This window comes from Populus euphratica, unplaced genomic scaffold (assembly GCF_000495115.2).
Source record: "Populus euphratica unplaced genomic scaffold, PopEup_1.0 scaffold2.1, whole genome shotgun sequence".
In the NCBI taxonomy this organism is placed as follows: Eukaryota; Viridiplantae; Streptophyta; class Magnoliopsida; order Malpighiales; family Salicaceae; genus Populus; species Populus euphratica.
Genome location: NW_011499846.1, coordinates 4,032,706 through 4,056,642, shown reverse-complemented (window position 1 = coordinate 4,056,642; position 23,937 = coordinate 4,032,706). Strand labels below are relative to the sequence as shown.

The window sequence follows — 23,937 nt, the reverse complement described above, 5'->3', positions numbered from 1 at the left end:
AAAAAATATTATTTTAATATATTTTAAAAAACAATCATTACTCTCTAATTTATTTGTTATTTACTTTTTAAATATTTGTCAGAAAAACCTTGTCTGTGATGCTGAATAGTAGTAGGTGACAGAAACAGGATCCATAAACGAGAATTTCGTAATTGGGGAAGTTCAGTTCAAATTAACCTAACCACTGATTCTTCTATTACCTTTTTTACCCTTGCCGGCGGCCATAAAAATATTGCGTTTGGAATTTGCGTAGCTGCGGGTGCTAAAACAATGGATGACCCATGCTTATTTGAAACTACACGTCGAGCAGAAGGACCACTTATTTTCCAATAAATGCTCTCCCTGTCACGTGCCTGTGTGGAAACACAGTTCCGCAATTCAAGTTTTTAAAATATTTTTTTATTTACAAATATATTGAAATAATATTTATTTTTAATTTTTTAATATTCATATATTAATATAATTTAAAAATATAAAACAATTAAAATTAAAAAATATACTTTTAAAACATAAAAACTAACACATTCCATTTCCATCCAAATTAAAGCATCATTTTGATGGGATTATTCTTGGTGCTAATTTTGACTTTCAGTGTTATTTGAGAAAGTGGTTGTGGCCTGAAACCTTAATTCGTAGATAATATTCTTGATATGTGCTGGAAATAAATGCGATCTTACATTTGGCAAAAATGTATTCAGTTGGGAAGAAAGAGTTTCTGGTGATTGAGATGGACACTCTAGGGCTCTGCTTTAGACCCAGGAGTTTCAGAAATTCAGAAAATGAAGAAGAAGATAAAAAAGGGTTAGGGTTGGAGATGCAAGGGCAAAAAACTTGAATGGACAATTGAGCGCAACTATTCGAAATAATATAAGCAGGGAGAAACCTTTTCTTCCTAGCAGTGATTTTTCTTTCTTTCTTTTAATAGCTGATATTTTTTAAAAAAAAAATTACATATTTTTTTTAAAAATTAAATAAATGATATTATCTATGTTTTTTTTATAAATAACATATTTTCACACTATTCCACTTTGAAAGCGCAATATTTATTAAATATTGTTATTTTAAAATGTGAAAGGATAGTTGTCCAATCATGTAGTTTAATCGGTCAACTGGTTTGATCTAATTGTATTAACTAGAAAACCATTTCACATAAAAATAAAAGATTTAATCTTTTAATAGCTGATATTTTTTAAAAAAAATATTAATATATTTTTAAAAAAAATTAGAAGAATGATATTATCTAAATTTTTTTTATATAAATAACATGTTTTCATATTGTTCCACTTTGAAAGCGCAATATTTATTAAATATTGCTATTTTGAATCGTGACAGGATAGTTGTCCAATCATGTAGCTTAATTGGTCAACCGGTTTGATCTAATTGTATTAACTAGAAGACCGTTTCACATAAAAATAAAGATTTAATAAACTTTTCTTTCAAATATATTTTATGAGTTAAGATATATATTTTTGTTCAACTTATAGACTAAAAAATAAACTCCAATTAAAATCTCAAAAAGTTAATATTTACACCGTAGTTCTCTGTTGTCAATGTAAATAATGTAGTTGGGCTTGTGATAACGGATGATTTTAAACAATCAGGTGTGAGTTTGTCATAACTAAACAAGAATTTTCTCAAAAAAGATTATGTGAATGACCTAACAAATGCATTCATAGAACAACAAGATTTGTACAGGGTCAAGAGAAGGTCTAATCACGTCATACCAAAATAACAATTACAAAGGACCATAACTTTTTATCAGAGCATTGAATTACACTTAAATTTTTACAAGAGTTTCTGAAAATCATTTTCTCAATAATAGTCATTGTGTTGCTAGGTGAATTGTTAAATTTTTAGATATCAAAAATCTCATCAAGACCCCTTAATTTTAGCAGTTTTAAAATTTTTCTTATCAGTTTTTTATTGTTAAATCTTTAGATATCAAAAATCTCATTAAGCCCCTTAATTTTAGCAGTTTTAAGATTTTTCTTATCAGTTTTTAAACTGGACGACCAATTTCACTAGTCATTACGAACCGATCAATCAATTAAGCGAGAAAGTTGGAGTTTTATTTTGTTATATTTTAGAAGGGCAATTACATGAAAATATGTTATTTCACCAAAAAATTTGCTTTTCTATTAATTTATCAATTATTTTGATTTCATGTGCTAATTTTTTTAATTTATCCTTCAATAGCTATGTAGAATCATTGATAGAAAAGGCGCAAAAAAGTCAAGTTGGTCATTTAAATTACAAAAGGTCGTGCCAATAGACTAATTGGTTGTGTCAATAGCAATTACCTTTTCCTGCCTGGAGACTTAATTGAGAATTAATTTTATGGTAATATGTGAAAGTAGAATCAATAATACATTAAAAGATGAGATAAGTAATTTGTAAAAATTAATTAGCTACTCCGTCCAAGGTCAGAAGAAACAAAGCAAGGCTTACATATCAAACCTTTTCCATCTTATCTGCTTCTTTTCTCTTTTTTCTATTTTTAAGGAATTAAAAAAAAATCCATCCTCTCGTGAGAGAGGGGAAAAGAGATGACTTGTAGTCATTGTTTAAATATAAAGATTAAAAAAATAGTTTTTGAAAACACAACTATATGTTCTCCTGTAACAACGATATTGTAGCTATAGGATTATTTGTATCGTGGATTACACGCCATTCTTTACTGTTCATCGAGTTCAAAGTAACTTCGTTTAGGGTTTCTTTAGCTTAAAATGATGAAGTTTTCTCAAAAAATTTAAGTGATGTCTTGGAAATATATTCCTCTTCAGTCCTTTGCTTTCGGTGTTTATGCAAACTGGCCCCTAAACGTCACTTGTCTTGTAGTATACATGGTGTCTAGGTGTTGAGAGAGAAGGGGGAAGTTGCAAGAGAGACTGAGGAGAGGGAGAACTTCGTCTAATCTCACTTCCTCCATAAGAACTACCAAAACTAGTGTCAATAAATTCCTCACGACAATGGAAGTTTATATATAGTGTTTATGGGTCTGGATAAAGCATGTAAAAATAGATTAGAGTAAGAGAAAATAAATGAGATTTTTTTATAAAAAAATAATTTAATTGGTTTCTCGAGTGATTCTAGTTTGTTAAATTTCCTTTTTGAGGTCAGAAATGGATATTTATAATTTCTACATAATTCTGAAGTGTTTAAAACGAGAATGAAAAACAAAATATATAGGTTTTAGACATAGACCCTTGATTTTCCAAAATTAATTCCTACTTTTATACTCAAAGAGTCTTTTCTGCAAAATGAGATGGCAACTCGTTTCTCCACTCAAGATTTTTTTTTTTTTTTCACTGGGTGTATCTTTATCAAGAATCAATGGAAATCATGTCATTGACATTCATGCATGGGAGTTGCTTAATGGTGGTAGTAGGCTCTGTCATGATTGGAAAAAAGTGATTACAACTTTGAAGAATTTATCTAGGTCTTGACATGATTTGTCGGCTCATATTAATAATGCTTACCGAATTCTATCTTAATTTATGCAGATCTTGACGTGATTTCACTTCGAAAAACCTGAATAATTCTCATTTGATTCGCGGGAGAATGCAAGGATTGCCTGCTTCACAGTTAACTCGATATTCTTTCAGTATCCCCGCGAGAGAAGGTGGGGGGCGGGGTGGGGGGTGGAAGAAAAGGGAGGAGTAGCGTAGGCTTAAGTCACCAAATTTCCAGGGGGTGACGTGATATATGGCTTCAGGGCCTTAATGTCTCCGTCTCCAAGTCTGAACCATTGGACCCTTATCCATATTTTTTGGGAGATATAATATAATATAATATAATATAGAAATAATTCAAGAAATATGTAGGACCCAGCACGCCGCGTGGGTCTTGCGCACAAATACACACACCACACCTCAATTTCCCCAGTTAATTACTGCCTCTGAGCTGAACCCCACCCCGAAAAAGTAAGGCCTGAACTGAATAAAGCAGATGAGCATAAATGGCATAAAATCCAAAAAACACTGACAAGTGTCGACACGAGATACGCGAAAAGAATAAAAAGTTCATCTTGGAAAACATCTGTGCTCTATAATAATTATATTAGCTGAAATTATTGGTGGCTGAATCCTCGTTTGTTTGTTAAATTTAATGGGGATAGTTAGCTGGTGATTGACATGGCGGGTGTTGAAACATATCCACCCAATTGATGCCTTCTTTGCTACTAGTCACTATTTGTTTTTCCGTTTTAAAACTGAATTCATGTGAGTTTTTAAATTAATTTTAGCTTAGGAAAATTAAATTAATATTTTCTCAATGAATTTAATGTGCCGGTGTAGAAAAAATATTATAAATTTAAAAGTTTATATAATTAATCAATACATGTCACAGTAATATTCCAAACTTTTATTGACAATTATGTCTTGAAATATTAGTTAAAAAAACTATAAATTATAAATTCCTGTAAATTTAGTTATTTAAAATGTGAACACAAGAACTATTAATGTACCATTCACACAATATAAACCATTTACCATTAAAAACCTTTATAAAACAAGACGAATTAGGCTTGTTTGAAAGTATAGTTGTAATTATTTTTCAAATAATTTTTTGTGCTACAATGCATGTTGAAAGTATAGTTGTAATTATTTTTTAAATAGTTTTTTGTGCTAGAATGCATATTAATATGTTTTTTATTTTTAAAAAATTATTTTTAACACTAGCACATCAAAATGATTTGAAAAGACTAAAAATATATTAATTTGAAGTTAATAAAAAAATAAAAATAAATTAAATTTTTTTAAAAATACTTTTAAATTATAGAAACAAACAGGGTGAAAAAAAGTGGATGTAAAGAAAGTGCGGAAGACGAACAGAAGAGAGAGTATAGAACAACACTTGATAATTCTCTCTATGTTATGAGTTGGTGAGATAGTTTGGTTTTTAACTATTATTTGAAAGTATGGTTATAATTGTTTTTAAAAATGTTTTTTATTTAAAAATATATTAATAATATTTTTAAATTTTTAAAAAATTATTTTTAAGATTAGAATATCAAAATGATTTAAAAACATAAAATATATATTAATTTTAAAAAATTAATTTTTTTAAAATACCTTTTAAAAAACATTCTCAAATACGCTCTAAATGTATAATATATACATGTGATTTGTTGGGTAGTTTACCATTGCAGCAGTCATTAAGGATAAAAAAAAGTGCTGGCACAATGTTGTTCTCTACAGTCATTGAGAGGTACCGTTTGTTCATTGTGTTTTGCGTGGTTTAAATTTCTTATGGTTAGTCTTTGTATTATTTTCTCCAAAAAGATTTCATTTCCGTAGTTGATTAGACGTTGATGGAGTTTTAAATCGTGTTTAGATGCAAAAAATAACTCAGTTTCCTAAAAAATATTATTATTATTATTATTATTATTTTCATTCAAGGAGTTTAAAAACATGCCTTTTCAATACTAGTTTTGAAAAAAAATATTTTTATTTAGTTTATGTTTTTCTATTAATTCTTTAATATAAAATAAACAAAAACACGTGTTTTTGTTTGTTTCAGGTAACTCAGACTTGCTTTATTATCTACACAAATTTATCAACACAAGAGCTTGTAATTTTCCTTTTAATTAATGGTGTTCAATAGATCCCCAAGTCATATCAGTCTCTTTCATTGCATATTTTCTATTTGATTTTTTATGTTGTTGATCGTGAAAAAAACAATTATAACATTATAAACAATATCTCTATCTCATCCATTTAATAAATTATATATAAAAAGATAATAAGATTAATTAGTGAGGTGGTATGAGAAAGAACATCATTAAAAGTGAAATGAACAAGCATTTATAGGTAAGAACTTATAATTTTTTTTAGAATTTTAAATGTTTTTCAATTTTCAAAGTGATTTTTTTTATAAATTCATTAAATAAACACACCTTCTACCTTCTTCGCATAAAATGAAAATTAGAGGTGACAAAAAAAAACCAAAGATGAAAAATAAAAATTATTTACAATTAAACGACTCCTTATTCCTTGTTGTCCTCTTTATTATGATTGTGTCCAAATTACGAGCCAGGTAACTCGTGAATTTTAATTTGTTATAATTTGTTAGTACCTCACGTGTTTTTACACAAACTAGAGTTTATATGTGTTTAGTTTTTAAAGTATTTTTTTATTTTTTAAAATTTATTTTTAAAATTAATAAATTAAAAAAATAATTTAAAATAAAAAATTTAATCTTAATAAAAATAAATTTAATCTCAATATCAAACCAACACGAGGGCACGAGGCGACTGCATGCGAATCCTTTATTTACTCAAACGTTCTCTCTTCTTCCTTTTTATGTTTGGTGATTCATTTAAATCTTTATAGTCAAGATGTTGAATTTAGAGTGGATTTCACCGATCAAGAACAGTGGGGATTAAATTATTTACCTAACGAAAGAAATGGGATTATATGCTCATTAAATTAATATAAAAATAGATATAATACTGCCATAGATAGATTTAACAGCGGTGTGGAATTATTCAGGAAAAAACAAATATAAAAGAAAGAATCAGAGTTGTAGCTGTTTTTATGTTTTAAATATATTTTTGAAAAAATATATTTTTTATATTTTTAAATTATTTTAATATGTTAATATTAAAAATAAATTTTAAAAAATAAAAAATTATTTTTATATATTTTCAAATAAAACATACTTTTAAAAAGTAACAATTACTATAATAACAAACCAGATAAAATAAAATAAAACACTCTATCATGTGCCTAGGATCTATCTACATGTATAATCAAGAACAAAATGATATTTTAAGAAATTACAGCTGGGAAATAAAATAATAAATTGAAAGTAAGATGGACGTTGAATTTAAAAGTAAGGAGTCTACTGGAAAATGCAAGGGGTCATTGGAATTGAATATAATTGTTGAATTAGAATTAACATTTGAGTCAAACAGCCCTTTATTATTTGAAAGGGCTGAAGGATAAAACAAAGGAGAGAGAACAAACCAGGCTAACCAATGCAAGGAAAGGTCCTCTTTGCCGAACCCGTGGAGACTAGAAGAGCAGGCGGTCTCTGTAAGAGTTCTGGCCTCTGGGGAACTGCTCGTCCTTCTAGGACACAAAAAAAAAAAACATAGATGTTTTTTTTAATTTAGTTCAGTAAAAAAATAAAATTAAAAAAAATATATATATATTTTAGCAAGTCCCCTGTCTCATCCATGACTCGCAAAAAAAGAGTGGCTATAAAAGTTTTTCTGGTCTCCCAACTCCCTCCATGAAAAAAACAATGCCGACAATTATTAATTTTAAAAAACAAGTTTGACTCATCTTTTCAACATAATTAAAATATTAACATACTTCATAATTCATTAAAAATTACAATTTACAATTCATAATTAAACACAAAAAAAAACACATAATATTTTATTAAATTTAAATTAAATTTATAATTTTTTATCTTTAAAACATATAACCTAATTATATCTAGAAATTATCCAATTTCATGGATAGATCTAGAGCACTCATAGAAAAGCTTGCACCACCCTAGTTAATCTACCTCAAGGACGAGCCTCTAACATTTATGAAGGGGTCAACATCAAAATCTCTCAACTTCAATTTCATGGATAGATCTAGAGCACTCATTAGAAAAGCTTGCACCACCCCAATTAATCTACATCAAGGACGAGCCTCTAACATTTATGAAAAGGTCAATATCAAAATCTCTCAACTCGTGGATAAGCTTTGATGAACACTTGTAAATGAACTTGTCTTTCAAATAACACGTTTTGTTTATGATAAGCGATCTTGTCATCCATTAAAGCAACTTTAAAATGCTCAAACTCTTTATTTTTTTGAAATTCATCACAATACAAATTAAGCATATTACTAGTCAATACATGTCCTGTCTCATCGACTCCTTCACAAAGAGTAGTTGTTGTTCTCTAAGTCTCTCATAATAACTAATGCATCTAATAATTTTATTAAAAATATAATTAGCATTTATAATCTTATAATAATATGAATAATGCTTAATAGATGTTGTATAAAAAACTATTGTATGCCGATTGATTTTGTCTCAAATAATGAGACTCGTAATGCATTGAATTATATGAATATCTCGAGAAATGCAATCTTATAGGTGTAATAAATTGGCATATTATAAGAAAATATTGTTTGATGTAATTATCTTAATTATTGGATTCCACTTTATGAATATTTGATCTCTCCTTACATGTTACATGTAAGATTTAGGTAAGCTGCATTAATTATCAGTCAATTATCTTCACATCTACCATGATAATTGATATTGTGCAACTTGTTATTAGTATCAATATAATTCAAGATGTGTTGAGACATACCGAATTGTTGCATTGCACAACATCTCAGCGATATTAAAGCAATGCAACGGGACTAATGATAACCACAAAAATTTTTCCTCCAAGATGCCTGTGAAACTGCTAATATCAAGTCATCGATATATGATGTCTGGATAACCTATCAAGACATGAAAGATATATCTTAGAAAACAATTCAAAACTAAAAAAATTGATGCCTAGATAATAAAAAATGTAACTCATACTCGATGAGGTTATTGTGCATATGACTCGTCCACGTAAGACTCCTAGATGCGAGTGAGATTTAAATTAAAATGTCTAACCCCATACCATTAGACATGATAAGCCACAAAGCTATTACATTTTTTTTCATGTAATTTATATAAATAATATGTTATTCAAGATTTATTAAATTCTATTAATGGTAATACCCTATAGAGAGTTACCTTTGCATGTCAGCATCGAACACATTATTCCCCCAAATCTTTTGATTACCTATATAGAAAATACTCCTATGATTGGAGCTATATAAATTTACATTTAAAATTTAAAATCAATATTTAAAAGTAGATTGTCTGTGAAATAATATTTAAAATAAATACACGTGTAGAACACAAACACTGGATTGCCTGCTAAACTTATGAATACGAGAGACCCCTAAATATATGCATGATGTATGATCAATCATACATAATCAATTGATCATCGATCATGTTCTCTAAGAGTTTTCAAATGAGTGCTCAAACACATTAACTTGATGTTATCACCTTTAAAATCAATTATTAAAGGCATAAATTCTAGTATATACCCACGTAAAGCATCTTGGTCGATTGACTCCCAAGTTCCCATCATTGAGCTATATTTATTCGGAGAGAAACTAACATGGTGATGTCCTGTAGAATTGGTGTCATTTTTCTAATACGTAGGTGAAATGTGTGGGTCCTACTTCTCTATTATTAAACCATCATTTCAGTCAATTTATAATCAAGATGCATACCACATAGTTGGTCGATATCATAAAAACCATTGTCAATAATATATAAGTGAACATGCTCATCCAAATTCATAACAACATGCTAACGAGGTGTTATAGGATGATCGTCTTGAAAAACAAACAAGTCAAACACAATTATTAATTTAAATCTTAGTTTTTTATAATTATAGGTCAGCTGACCTACCTATTCTAGATATCTTTAGATCGATATTGGTCTTGCAATTACAAAATTAACATGTCATCGAGACTTAGCTGCACTAACAAGTGGTCTTATTAGTCGACACTAGTAAAAGTTAAGGAACCTCGGGTAGGTTAAACCATATATACACCGAGCTCCAATTAGAAAAAATTATCAATATTGCAATACAATTAATTTGAATAATATTTTAAAACAAATATAGATATTCACATACATTATCATTATCTAATTGATATGTTTTCTTGTTTTGATCAATTTGATCACATATGTTACATTTTATTTGTGAGTTTCCTTCTCTATTGTCCATTTTGTTATACAAACAAGTGGATCTCCTCCAACTCTTGTTTGTTCTCTATATAGTTAGACATTTATATACCATTAGCCCAATATAGTCATGTCACGGTGGTGTGTCAAATAAGAGTAAGAAAAGAAGGAATATACCATCTACATGTTTATTTTTTAATGGATTGCAATTATATATAAGTTTTAGGCAAACATTGGGACTTTTACTACAATAAATTTTTTATATGCATCATTTAGTTGCAATAATATTTTTAAACTCGTCATTGTTTTTTTCCAACTATCAACTAATCACTTGATAAGCCTGAATTCCCATGACTTAAAGCCCAATCATTGCATATAGTTGAAGCATACCTTCTCACCTTTTTAAATTTAAAAGTTAGGGTTACTATGAACTGGTTTAATAGCTTAGCAAACTCATTATCCTTGTCTTCACCATCTTTCTTAGCTATATTAGTATAACAATCATCTTCATCATTAATTGGTTCAGATTCTCCATAACAATATGGAGCATATGTCATACCTAACCAAGTTCTGTTCATTATCCTTGTCTTCACCATCTTTCTTAACTATATTAGTATAACAATGATCTTCATCATTAATTGGTTCAAATTCTCCATAACAATATGGAACATATGTCATACCTAACCAAGTTCTGCATATATAATTTATTATGTTGACGTTATGTTCCTTGTATAATCACCTAAAGCACGTGAACTAGCTATTTGTGATGCTTGTGTGGTTCTTTAAGTATAACTTAGCATCCAGGTGAATTTTATACTAGAGAAGTTTTCTTATTGAGATCTATTATTCAAGAAGACCTCTAGAATATGCAACAATTATCGTTGGCCAACCCAAATATTAAATTCACATTTTTATTACTGCGAATGGATACACTAACATAATGAGTTAAACCTAGCCTAATTCAAGTCCTCAAAGTAATCTCATTTTTAATTTCAAATATATTGCAATCAATTCGACCACACAACATTCTAATTAGCTCGATGAAAGAAATATATAATATAAATAGTTAAGAACTCACTACTTCATCTAGTATAAGTAATACAACTATTGATATTGACAATAACATCACTACAAAAACATAGTATCCTTGCACCTTGAGATATTATGTGAAATAATATAATGAAATGCAAGTCTAGTTTATCAATATCATAAATTAATCAAGTTATATAATTTCAACAAAAAAGTTTATTCAACAATAACATAACTATAATATTATCGACAAATACTTAAATTCATAAATTCTCTCAATAAATAATGAAATTATAAACTTAATTGATGTATTTCATAGTTAATTATTATATTTTAATATCTAATTCCATAGAATTTCTAATCTAACATAAAAGACCCTAACTTTGACTCATAACCAACAATAACAAAAAATCATTAATTTTCTTCACAAATCATAATGTTATCAACCCATATCAATATCCCCACGTAGCAAATTAGCATAATTAAAACCTAATTCATAAAAACCCTAACTTATTTTAAAAATTCCTAAACATAAACCCTATAATAATCAAAACCAACAATAAGCATAAATTGACAGATAAAAAGAGGGAGAGGAGAGAAAAAAAAAAAGAAGAAGAAAAAGAAGATACGTCTAACATTTTAATTCATGGGAGTACTCGTATGTCACTCATCTGATTATATAATTTTTTAAATATTGAGAGAATTGTATCATTTTTTTTATTTTTTATTTTTACCGTATTAATTTTAGAAAAATACTCTAAAAAAGAAGGTACGGATGCAAATATATTTTCCGAAACAGTAAGAACAAAACGAAGAGTGCCAATACCATGTTTTTTTTCCATGTCCTTGACGCGCCACACAAGGCAGAGAGAGAGAGAGGGGGGGGGGAGGGGGGGGGGGGGGGGGAGAGAGAGGGCAACAGGCATGGTCCCAATTTCCACGTGAAAGCAGAGCCTATCTGCGTTTGACGAAAATAAAAAATAATAAATGAAATAATCACTCATCAATGCGTTTTCGTATCCCCATTGGCTCACGCGTACGTAATTGTACGGACTGATATTGATATCTTTCTAACATTGTACCGTGGTTGCTCCCTTTCGCTTTTTATGGCCGAAAAATAATAAAATAAAATAATTGCAGGCTTTGAATGGCTCAGACCCCTCTTTATACTTATTTATGGTACTTACCTCTCCAGCTATTTTCAACCATTTCTTTTTCACCGAAAGAGAAAGAGCCTCCGAGAAAAACTCAAGAAGCTTCTCCATGTTCTTATCTCTCTTGGCCTTTAGCTTCCCTCTTCCCTGCTTCCCCTTTTGGTCTCTGTTAGGGTTTTAGAGGCTGTTTAACACTGCAGGTAAAAATAATACTTGCTTAAAACTTGATTCTTTTATATTTATAATTAATTTCTTAGTGTTTATGAACCGTTTAGATGTCAAAAATAAATTTTAAAAAATTAAAAATACATTTTCAAACAACACTTACTATTATCACAGGCGAAAGATGAGGTATGGGGTTAAATAACATGTTTATTTATTTGAGAAAGCTTAAATACACCATCGATTTTATACATTTATTTTTATATGAATTTGAGTTTTTAATTATTTTGACTTCTAAATTAAGGATTAATGTCTGAACACTTGATGAAAAACGTCAAGTTTTCTACAAGAGACTGTTTTTAATGATATAAAAAAGCGTAACTTAAATGAAATAAAAATAAAAGGAAGTCCTTAATTGAAAATGCTTGGAAGTCTGATGGTAAAATTGGTATAAAAACAGTTAGATTGTAAGATTAAGAACAGAAAGAGTATATTTTTGCGTACATGGTAGTAGTAAAATCGGTCTAAAAAATAGTTTCTCTTAATCGGCGTGTTTCGAGGAAATTCGACAAAGAGAGAGCAATGATCAATAAGGAAAGGTTCTTGATCGTGCGAGGTCTATGGTGGCTTTGGTTGTGACTAAAAAAGGGAGCTGGAGTGTCAATCAATCAAAAAGACAAAAAATAAAAGGAAAAAAAGAAATTAGTTGGAGCAACTTCTTAGCTAGCTAGACATGTCTTTCTGGTTCAGTCATTACCCACAAACCTAAGATTGTTACTTTTAAACAAATTGTGTTCCTTTTTTGGTCATCTTTATTCCTTTCCAGTTTCTCCTCTGGTACAGGCCCTCTGGGTTTTTTGCCAATTTGGTAAGATTTCCAAATCTTCCTTCTGACTTCTTCTTCCTTTTTACCTCACCTGTGCTATATGAATTGAAGAGCACTAGCCTTGTGGTTTGGCTTGCACATGTTTTTGGAACAAATCAACTACATCACTTCTATCAGTAAAAATCTTATTGGCTGTTTTTGGGTATTGCTTTTTATCCTCAGATTTCCTCAGCTGCTTCCTTTTCTGGCTTTTATCCGCCATTTCATGATTAAAGCTCTCGTGGGTGTATTGCCTATTTGGTAAGTTTCTCTCATTTTCATCAAGGTCTTGCCTGTTCCTTTGGCTTCTTCAAAACCATCTCTTAATTGATTGCTTCTCCTTGGTAGCATTTACTCTCTTGCATCCTTAAATCAATCCATCAAGACAGTTGCTTCTTCAACTGGGTTGTCTGGTCTCAATTTGTTCCCAAGGCTCCGATTTTTGTAGTCCCTCCACTTTCTTACCTGGAAAGGAGAAACCTTTTCTGCTGGGTGTAGTCTATTTGGTGAGCTTAGTTTTTTTTCTCTTCTTTTCTCATTCTCTCTTTGAATCAAATCCTTTTCGGTTCACGCACTCTCTCTTCTTAGCTTTGAATTCAACAAAATCTGTAAATTAAGCTGAGTTCTTTTCAATTATGTGTGTTGACCCTCACCTTGTTGTGAAGGTATAGAGAGATGGTGAGAGGGAAGACACAGATGAGGCGCATAGAGAACGCCACAAGCAGGCAAGTCACCTTCTCTAAGCGGAGAAATGGGCTGCTGAAGAAGGCTTTTGAATTGTCAGTTCTTTGTGATGCTGAGGTTGCCCTTATTGTCTTCTCTCCTAGAGGAAAGCTCTATGAATTTGCAAGCTCAAGGTATCATCTTTTGCACTACTTTCCAACTTTCCTTCCATGATTTATATATAGAATTAATTCGTGTCTAGCTCCTTTGATTTGATCAAACATCCCTCCTCTTTACATCCAAACTCTTGATTTCTTGCATTGTTTTTTCCCCCATTTTCCTGTACCAAGAGGGTATGTTTCTTGCACATTAGGGTTCTGTGCATGATCTTAGCAGGTGTCTCCTTCCCTCCCTCCCTCCCTCCCTCCCAGAGGCATAAACAAGCCAGACACATGTACACACAGAAGCACATATATTGGTCCTTGCTGGCCTTAGAGATTCTCTTGTTATCCTCTATTATGATCCCAGTGCTTCCTTTTCTGCTACCTTTGCCCGTTCCAATAATTTCTCTCTCTGGGTTCTGATCTTCTTGTGTTACAAATCCCACTTCCTGTATGCATATGAACCCGATAGAAACCTGAAATGTTGAAATGATGATCTAAGTATGATGATCCATGTCATCTTCACTAGCCTAATTAGCCCAAATCATGGTTGAGTATTTTGGTGTACTTGTAGAGATAATTATTACAGTAGGTTCTTAAAAAGTGTTTTTCATCACTGACCGTGAAAAAAAAATACCAACGATGAACTTGTCGCTCAATTTGTAACCATGTTTCTCTGGAGATTTGAAATTTAAGTCTGTCCTTTGTGAAATAATAATAATAATAATAATAAAACAAAAAACAAAGTGAAAATATGGTACTCCTTTTGGTATTTAGCTCCTTTTCTAAATTAGAAACTAGTCATTCACAAGTCAAAGAGAGAAAAGAAAGGAAACGCAATATCACTTGTAATAATTGCTGATAGATTCATGTGAAGGTGAGAATGAGTATATTCAGGCCCAGCGATGATAACGATTATCCATGTATCAAGTTTCTGCTATGTCTATATTTTATTTATTATTTAACAGTTAAAAAAATTTAAATATTTATATCTATCTATCTATTGATTTTTGATTTTTGAGTGTTCATTATTATTAGAGTGCCAATTATTATTAAACATAAAACAAAATAATAATATATATTTGAGGTATGAATATACATTAAATGATGAAATTAGAAATGCTACACTCACAAGTATTATGTCAATATTGATATGTATATATTATATTGTGTTTGAAATAACATAAATATTTTGCATGTATATCTATATAATAAAAATGCATGCCTGGGATTATGTTTTGAAAACATCTATACCCTATCCGTTATCAATTAGATAAAATAACTATATAAAAAACCTCATACATTTGGATCTTTTCGAATCAATGTCCATTGGGTTTGGATGGAATTACCATTTTATTTAGGTTTTATAGTCAGTTAGGTTATATTTTCTTACTAACTTGGATATATGCTAAAATTAGATAATGAATATTTGTATAAATACCCAAAATCCATAAATATGATATGAATTTCTAAATTTTTTATTATGGAAGTAACGAGTACAGGATATATATAATGAAAATTTTACCCGTGAATATCCATTACCATCCCTAATTTCACATCATTGGTTTTCCTTTTTCTGGATTATAAATGCAACTGTTTCATACTTATTTAAGTTTTTTCTTGCATCCCCTCTCTCTGAGTATTTATTTCCATTAACCATTTAAGAGTGGTCTGGTCTTAAATAATAGTTCATGCATCCTTCCCTTTTATTTGAATTCCTAGAATGAAAAGTAGTGGGATGGATAACATATATAGAAGCATAGAAGGGGTGCTCAAATTCTCTGGTATATGATTAATGTAATGCTTAAGAAAACTATTGAAGGATCATATCTTCTTTCCATGATCACATGTTTTTAGTTATTCAAACCTATAATATCAAGAAATTCATTTTCCTATTTTCACCTTTTATGTAAATCTTTCCCCTTATTACCTCTTTCCAATTAACCAAATAACTGAACAGATGGATTTGTTTTTATTCTAAGTCTAACGAATCTTTAGCCTTTACTCAACCATTCTTGCCTACCTTTGATCCTCCCTGCCAAAAACATTGTTAGGGACAGCTAGTCAATAGCCTTTATCATATATAAGTTATCAAGATTTGTGCTACCGTAGTGAAATGCCTTAGCTAGAATGTCACCATGGGGTGATGTATTATATTTCATGGAATTGAGGAAGTAACAAGTTTGAAGATTTTATGAACAGTACTGATTTGTCTTAAGGATCTATTCTTTTAAAGAATCTAAATAACAATTTTAAAGATTTTATGAACTCATATCCATTTTATGAACACTGCTTCAAAATAAAACAAGAAGGAACAAAGTGACAAATAGTTTTAAATCTCAAGTCTTTTCAAATAATCTTTCGTTTTAATTTTCTTATAATCATTGCATATGCTTTCCAATCCTAAGAAATTCTATCATGCTCGCTGGACGAGGATATAAATTTTTAACTTCCAAATATAAAAAGAAATTGAAAATCGAAAGTTGTTTATTCTTGTTTTCAAAAATTAGATTTAAGTTTTAAAATTGTTCATTAAAAAAGCACAATATTTTAATAAAAAAAACAAAAAATATGAAAATACATAATGATATGAAAGGATTCATTAAATCTTACGATTAAGGTCATATATATGTTAAAACCCTGAAAGTGGGTGAGATGGGTTGTAAGGATGACGGGAGGACTATATATTAAGTAGCTTTCTGTTGAAAAAGGAAGGAATTGAATAAAGGAGTTTAGCTGAAGGACTTAATAAATCTGCATATAGGACAAGTCTCTAATTTATTCATGTATAATTGTGCTTGTTATATCCTTGTATAGTATCTATTTACTAATATAATTTTTTTAATCAAGTTTCTCCATTCAAATTGATAGAACTGAATCTTTTATTCTAAAATGCCTTTGAGTTTAATAAAGTTGTAACTTTAATTTTTTTCAAAAAAATAAAAATAAAATTATTCCTTGTGATTTCTATAGTTGAGTAATTTTGAAATTATTTTTTCTTAAAATATTTTGAGAATCTCTTAGCAGTTTTTTATCATAACCTTGTATGATTCAAATGTATTTTTGAAATTTAAAAAAATAATATCATTAATTAAGCATCTTCTAAATAAATCTAATATGTTTCTTTAATTATTAGATTGTGATAAAAAAAACACAAATAAGATATCTGAATAAAAATAAGTGGTATTGATTAATTAACAAATTCTATAACTAAAAATAAAGGTATTTATTAATTCAGAATATTAAATAATTCTTAGCATATGTCTTTTGAACACCCTTAGCTAACTACACCCTTGCAACAATCCATACCACATCCACATCTTATTTCTTGTTCTTTTTTATTTCTTTAGATTAAGCTCCACCATTATATCTAGGATCATGGCACCAAATTTCTCAAAACTTTTATCCAAATTCAATGCTAGAGTTATATTATGTCTACAAATGAGTTGTGAAAACTAGCTTGATTTTCACAACATAGATCAAAATATCCATGATCTTTAAACTTGTCAATTGGCTCATTTACCATAAAGAAAGGCCCATCCTCATGTTATGATAATTGATTTTTGGTACTTTTTATGGGTTAAAGATTAGTTACTTTTTCGTTCGCTGGCTAATTTAAGGTCTCCTTTTATTGGCTGGCAGCGTCAAATTAACACAAAATTTGGATAAGAATTGCCTGATGCATTCACATGAGTTGGGTGCCAACCTTTCACTGTTTATATGAACAGTGAGGAAGTAGCTTTTTTTTTTTCATTTTCTTTCTTTTTTCTCTTTCATCTTTTTTTAATTTCATTCTTTAATATTTGTTTTATTTTTTATTTTTTATATAAATTATTTTGATTTGTTTTCTATAAGATTATTTTAATCTCAAACAAACATTCTAACATTCGGTTGTGTTTGGTTTGTACTTAATTTTATGAGCATTTTTTTTTGTTATCGTCTAATCAAGTAAAACTAGTAAGAAAAAAAAAAGTTCTTAAATCCAATGTAATTCATCACCCAAATTGCTAATTTTACAGGTTAAGTTGCGAAGCCAGGTTGATTCAATATGTTGATGTCTTAATATTAAAAAAAAAAGATCTTCTTGAGTTTTTTGTTCTTAAAGCCAAACCATGCTTTTTAAGCTTTTACTCGATTTAATTTTAAACCCGGGCTAGACTGGTTGGGTGAAGAGATTTTAAAGTTGACTTATGGAGTTGAGTACAATAACAATACCAAATAGTTTCTTGTAGCCTAAATATTTTGCTTTCCTAAACTACAGGAGGTTCCTAGATATAATACCTTTTGAAAGTCGGTTAAGATGGTTTGCTGGTTTTTATTGGATTCAAATTCAAGGCAAGGTTGAGAGGAAAATTTATTGTGAATACACTAATTTAATCGTAAGTGATTTGTCTAAGACATAACAAATAATTAATTTAACCGTGTGGTGCATGATCTAGTCCAAAAATATACATAAAATGGTAAGATTACGTCAAATATAGTGTTTAAATAAAAAACATTATGCATATAGAACCTGAATAAATAAGGATTTAATCAGTCTATACTGTTTAACAAGAGTTAAATTATAAACTAGTCTCCTTAGTTTTGGAAAACAAATTAAATAATCTATCCAGTTTTAAAAATCAATTTATCAGTCTCTTATCAATGTCGCTGATGTTTTATTTAGTGATATTTGTTTCAAAAAAACCCTTCCTTTTCACCATTTTCCCCATATCATCTATTTCTTTTGAAAAGAAAATATAAAATAAAATAAGTTAAAAAGAATGCTAAATGTACGGAATGATTAAGTTATAAATAGAGCTAAGAATATAAAAATATAAAGGTGATAAAATCTATAGTTTATGAAGCAATAAAGACTAATTAACTAGTTTTGATATATAAAACTATAGCGACTAAATTATAATGAAGTCAGCTTGGCAAGGAGAAGTTTAAACCCTAAAGAGAATTGGAGATGACATCTTGCATATTATTAGGATTCTGTATTTCTCCTCCAAGTTTTTTAAATATTTCGAGATTGATATGTAACATGCCTGCATGTTTGGACTGATATTTCCACAACTACTGGATTTTGGACTCGGCATTCTTTTAATCTAACCCTTACTACCATTTTATCAAGCACACATGCATGCATTTAGAATGCAGTTTTCCTGTCAAGGTTCTTCAACCCCTAAGAATCGAAAACTTTCTAACTTTACCGGTGGCCGGTCATATTGGAAGCAAAATGCATATGTTGGGGTCAAAATTTGGATCAGATCAGTAGAGAGTACTCATATATTTCGTTTTCATGTTGTTTTCGATAAAAATGAAAATAAGTATTCATTGCGTTGTTATTGAACTTCAGCATGCAGGAGACCATTGAACGTTATCGAAGGCATGTGAAAGAAAACAACACAAACAAGCAGCCTGTTGAACAGAACATGCTGGTTATCCTTCTTTCCTCTCTCCTATGAAACCCAATGATCACACACACACACACACACACACACACACACACCAATCCACAGCTTTTCATAGATTCATTATAATTGATCAAAACACCCTACAGAGAGTATAAAAATAGAGGTGAGAAATCTATTCTTACTACAAGTACTGTGATACTGTAACATCTTGCAGATTGTTTGCTATTTAGTATCCAGTAATATTTGTTCTAAATTAACAATATTACATGTTGCCTTCTTGCGCTTTGTCAAATAAGCAACCAAAGTTATATGACTTTGTCTTGTTCACGGATAGACTCTTGTTGTACAAAATTTATTAATAATTTGAATAAAAGAACCGATTGAAAAGTCATATTAATTGGTTGTTTAGTTTAACTTCATATAAACACAACAATCATGCTCAAATGAAATTACATAAATTTAAACTTGATTGTATGGTAACCCTTGTTGAATCACTTATAATCTAATTTAAATGAATATTAGTTATTGTTAAGGATTAATAATTTATTTTTAAGGTTTTACTACTATATTGTTGCAAATTGATTTATTGTAATAAGTCTTCGAGGATTCCAACAATACCCATCATATTTAGTTGTATTACTAAACAAGATACACAAACTCTAAGAAATATAACCAAAACTCTCCCTACATAAGCCAAGCTTAAAAGTGAGTTTAATTGGTTGTTTAATTTAACTACAAGCTAAAAGTCTATAAATCCTATATAAACATAGAATCAAAGTGGCATAAATTTAAACTTGATTTTTTAAATTTAAACTTGATTTTTTAGTAACACTTACATGTTGAATCACTTTGAATATAATTTAGATGAAGATCAGTTATTGTTAAGGATTAATTTTTTATCTTTAAAACTTTATTGTTCATCTCAAAGTGCAAATGGATTAAATACAACCAGTCTCCTGTGATTTCAATAATGTCATCTTATTTAGTTGCACTATTAAACAAAGTCCATGAGCTCTAGAAAATATAACTTAAAATCTCTCTACAATATAACATTACCTAAGCTCTAGTATTTAAGAAAAACAAGGGATAAAAAACCAGAGCTTGAATCGAGAAAGGTAATTTGAAAAATGAGGTGAGAAAGAATCTCAAAATTCATGTGAAACACTCTTCTTTCTGCTCTTTTATAGTGGATTTTAAAACCAAAGTTGATGTAAAATTAATTCTGGTAATTACCTTGTTATAAAACAAAATTAACCTAAAGGTTTTTAACTCAAAAATCGGATCTTTTGTATTAAATAAAAAAAAATAGGTTAAAGAAGAAGATTGTTCACTCTATATTTATGGACTTGACAACCTAAATGAGCCAGTAAAAATAATTCTTTACAATTCAAGTAATTATTTTATAACAAACCCAATTCCAAGTCTAAAATGAAAATTCTCGGGCCAACAAAGCACCTATGACTTAAACCCAAAGCCACTTTGTTTGGCTTCATTTATGACTCTTCAGCTTTTTATAGTATAAAGTACAAGGAAATCTTATATTTTTTTCAATGTGGAATATAGAATTTTGGGTTTCACACAACATACCAGCAGAAGTTTTTTTAGAGTGATGTATTTTTCATCTGCATTTTTTAATCATATTAATGTTTCGTACTAAAGAACTTTAGTTGAAGAATAATTTCTTTAAAAAAAAATTTATTATAAAAATGAGCTGAACTCACTTTTAATTTGTCTTCATGTATGTCCATTAACCATGCTTTAAAACGTTTTTTCTAACTCTTGTATGTTGAAATTGCTTTTGATATAGTGTTCATAACACAAAAAGCTCTAAAATAGATGCCCAGAATTCTCAATTGTATATCATGCTTGAAATTCGAAGTGATAGGTATGTTACTGGTTTTGAATCTACTCTGCTTACAACTACAGAATAGATTTAGTTGTTTCGGCATTGTTGACTATCAATGAGAGAAGGCAGGAAGGGAGCTTTTATATCAAGTTACTCTTAAATGAGAGGAAATCCTTATAGACTTGGATTTAAATACAATATTTTAATACATATATTTATCCTAGTCTAAGATAATTCAAGATATTTAAAAAGATAAATATATTTTTAATAGTTATACATACATCTAGGAGACACCTTGGATAACTAAAAGAACACTTTGTTTTCAAAATTAATTTCAACACTCCCCCTTTAATGATGAGAGTCTCACAATTCTTGAAATTTAAAAGTGTGTTGTAGATGCTTGGAAACTTTTTGTTCTTGTTACCTTTTCGCTTGGCACACAATAATTGTTTTGTTATAGTCATCGTCTTATTGTAGCTGGATCAGCTTGCCACCATTTTTTTGGATCTTCTATATTCATCTTGAAAAGATCTCACTTTTCTCTTTTCATGTGTGATCTTTTTTGTGCCACTCCTTTTCTTGTGTGCGGAGTTGTTAGCTTGCACCAAGCCTCTTTTAGGCTTCTTCTATTATTATTTTGATGTAAAATTTCAATTCTCTGTCATCTTGAACCTCAATTTTTTTTTTGTCACTTGTTATTCCACTGTATTTTCGGATTTCTTCCTTTCATCTACACGCATGCTTTAGTCATTCTAAACACTCACAAGATTGAATTAGTTCTGATACCATATTAGCAATAACAATAGGATAAGGGTGGGAAGAAAACTCTTACATTATGTTACTCTCAAATGAGAGAGTTTGAGAGAGAAAATCCCGATAGACTTGGTATTGAATGCAATACATAACACAAATATTTATACTAGTCCAGGATAATTTAAAAAAATTAAAAAGATAAACACATCTTGAATAGTTTATACATATAGCTAGAAGACAGCTAAGAGAACTAAAAAAACATTTAGACTTTAAAATTAATTCCAACAATGAATACATTGCTTTTCTTTTCTTCTGCTTTTGGCCTCTTTTGTTGCCAACAGATGTTTTTGGTTTTACTTAATTTTCTCATGCACATGAATTTGGAATTGCAGCAACTGAAGGAAGAAGCAGCAAGCATGATAAAGAAGATAGAGATTCTTGAAGTTTCGAAACGGTTCGAAGGACTAGTTTTAACCTTTCGTGCCTGTAGTTTAGTTTGATGAATTGATTGTCCATTGGAATTAAATATAACAAGTAAATGTTTTTGAGTTAATTTTAAAATGCCGCAGAAAGCTACTGGGAGAATGTTTGGGATCATGCACTGTTGAAGAACTACAACAGATCGAACAACAGTTAGAGAGGAGTGTAAGCACCATCCGTGCGAGAAAGGTTTGGCCATAAACACCATTATCACTTTGTTTATGCCTCAAGTCATTTTCAGCTGATAGCCTAGCTAACATGCTTGTTCTATGTCAATGTTCAGAATCAGGTTTTCAAAGAACAGATTGAGCTACTAAGACAAAAGGTAAATAGTCAATTCTTTTTTTATGCCAAGAACTTGTGAATAAAGAAACAAAAGGCTGTAGGGAAGTTGGATTTTTGTGAGTCCACGTTATGTCTCATAAAGGAACTTGGCGTTTTTCCTTCTCTCCCTGGAATTCCTTGGAACCAAACGATGAAGTAGTGAATAAGATTTTTCAAAGAGTGTTTCGATAATTGCCAACTTTATGTTCCATGTCCTATTTGTATGTTTCAGGAGAAGCTACTGACAGCTGAAAATGCAAGACTGTCTGACGAGGTGAACATTTATTTATATTGCCATTATTTTCTGGACATGAACTTCCGATTAATGCTCATTTTGTTATTATCATCGTCAACAGTTGCATGTCTTATTTCCTTTTCTCCGTAGCATAAACTCAACTAAATCGTAGTCTCAAACCTAGGAGGAGTTTGCTGCATGTAAGTTATGAAATAATTTTGATCAATTCTAGCATTGAGAAGAATTTCGAATCATCATGTAAGTTATGAAAAACTGCATGACAACTTTCAGTTTGCTTGCATAACCTCACTCATTTATCATGGAATTTCATTTCTGGAAGACTCTGTTCATGAAATTTCATCTCCCACATGAAAATTGTCACTCTCTAAAAATGATTTGGAAAATCTTTTTAATTTAGCCTCAGCATTTGTGTAAATTCAGGAAACATGCTCCTATAATCTAAGGCCAAATTTACTTATATTCGTCACTTTTTGTCAATTCAATCCAATGGGACTGAACAATGTAGTATCCTTGAAGCACTTGGTCATGCTTTGTTTACAGTAAGTCTAATTTGTCTGAATTGACGAAATGTGACGAATACAAGGTGATATTGATGAAATTTTATTCTTTGGAGCTTGTTTGCCAAATTGACATAAACTTGGGGGTTAAATTGGGGGTTTCAGCATATTTATATACAACATGTAGCAATGCTAATTTTCCTTTTCAGTGTGGTGCTCAGTCATGGCCAGTCTCAAGGGAACTGAGAGATTTACGCCGTGAAGATCTGAGAGAAAGCAGTTCAATTTCGGATGTGGAGACGGAATTGTTCATTGGACCACCAGAAACAAGAACAAAGCGCATCCCTCCAGGAAACTAGTGGTGAATGCCATCTTACTGCGAGACCAACGTTTTCATATTCTTAGACTCTTGCTAATGCTATATTGCACCCGCGCAAGCAATAATTAAGGCAATAGTATTATTTTAAGAGAAATATATATTCTGTCTGTTAAAAAAGCTACTATGATTGATTGAGATCAACTGTAAACAGAGTACTTAAATATTGTAATTTGGTATATATTCGACGTATCATTAGACTCTCCCTTGTATGTTTTT

At 29.9% G+C, this 23,937-nt stretch overlaps 1 protein-coding gene across 3 annotated transcripts; it reads left to right on the top strand.

The window, feature by feature from the left end:
• Positions 1 to 12,623: 12,623 nt before the first annotated feature.
• LOC105132887 (MADS-box protein SOC1-like) lies at positions 12,624 to 23,930 on the top strand. 3 transcript variants are annotated; one of them, XM_011036628.1, is made up of 10 exons: positions 12,624 to 12,966; positions 13,147 to 13,224; positions 13,312 to 13,457; positions 13,629 to 13,820; positions 19,129 to 19,210; positions 22,178 to 22,239; positions 22,355 to 22,454; positions 22,549 to 22,590; positions 22,822 to 22,863; positions 23,552 to 23,930. In XM_011036628.1, exons 4-10 carry the CDS (start codon positions 13,639 to 13,641, stop codon positions 23,699 to 23,701), a joined length of 660 nt encoding a protein of 219 aa, XP_011034930.1. In that variant the 5' UTR covers positions 12,624 to 12,966; positions 13,147 to 13,224; positions 13,312 to 13,457; positions 13,629 to 13,638; the 3' UTR covers positions 23,702 to 23,930. The 3 variants fall into 3 exon arrangements, with proteins under 3 accessions (XP_011034930.1, XP_011034937.1, XP_011034922.1); XM_011036635.1 differs by having other exon boundaries at positions 13,312 to 13,469; positions 13,635 to 13,820; XM_011036620.1 differs by having other exon boundaries at positions 13,312 to 13,469.
• Positions 23,931 to 23,937: the final 7 nt, after the last annotated feature.

Excerpts from the sequence above, each read along its gene's own strand:
- LOC105132887 (XM_011036628.1), top strand. The coding sequence starts at position 13,639 with ATGGTGAGAGGGAAGACACAGATGAGGCGCATAGAGAACGCCACAAGC. Across the intron at positions 13,821-19,128 it reads TATGAATTTGCAAGCTCAAG|CATGCAGGAGACCATTGAAC; the intron begins GTATCATCTTTT and ends ATTGAACTTCAG. Across the intron at positions 22,240-22,354 it reads ATTCTTGAAGTTTCGAAACG|AAAGCTACTGGGAGAATGTT; the intron begins GTTCGAAGGACT and ends AAAATGCCGCAG.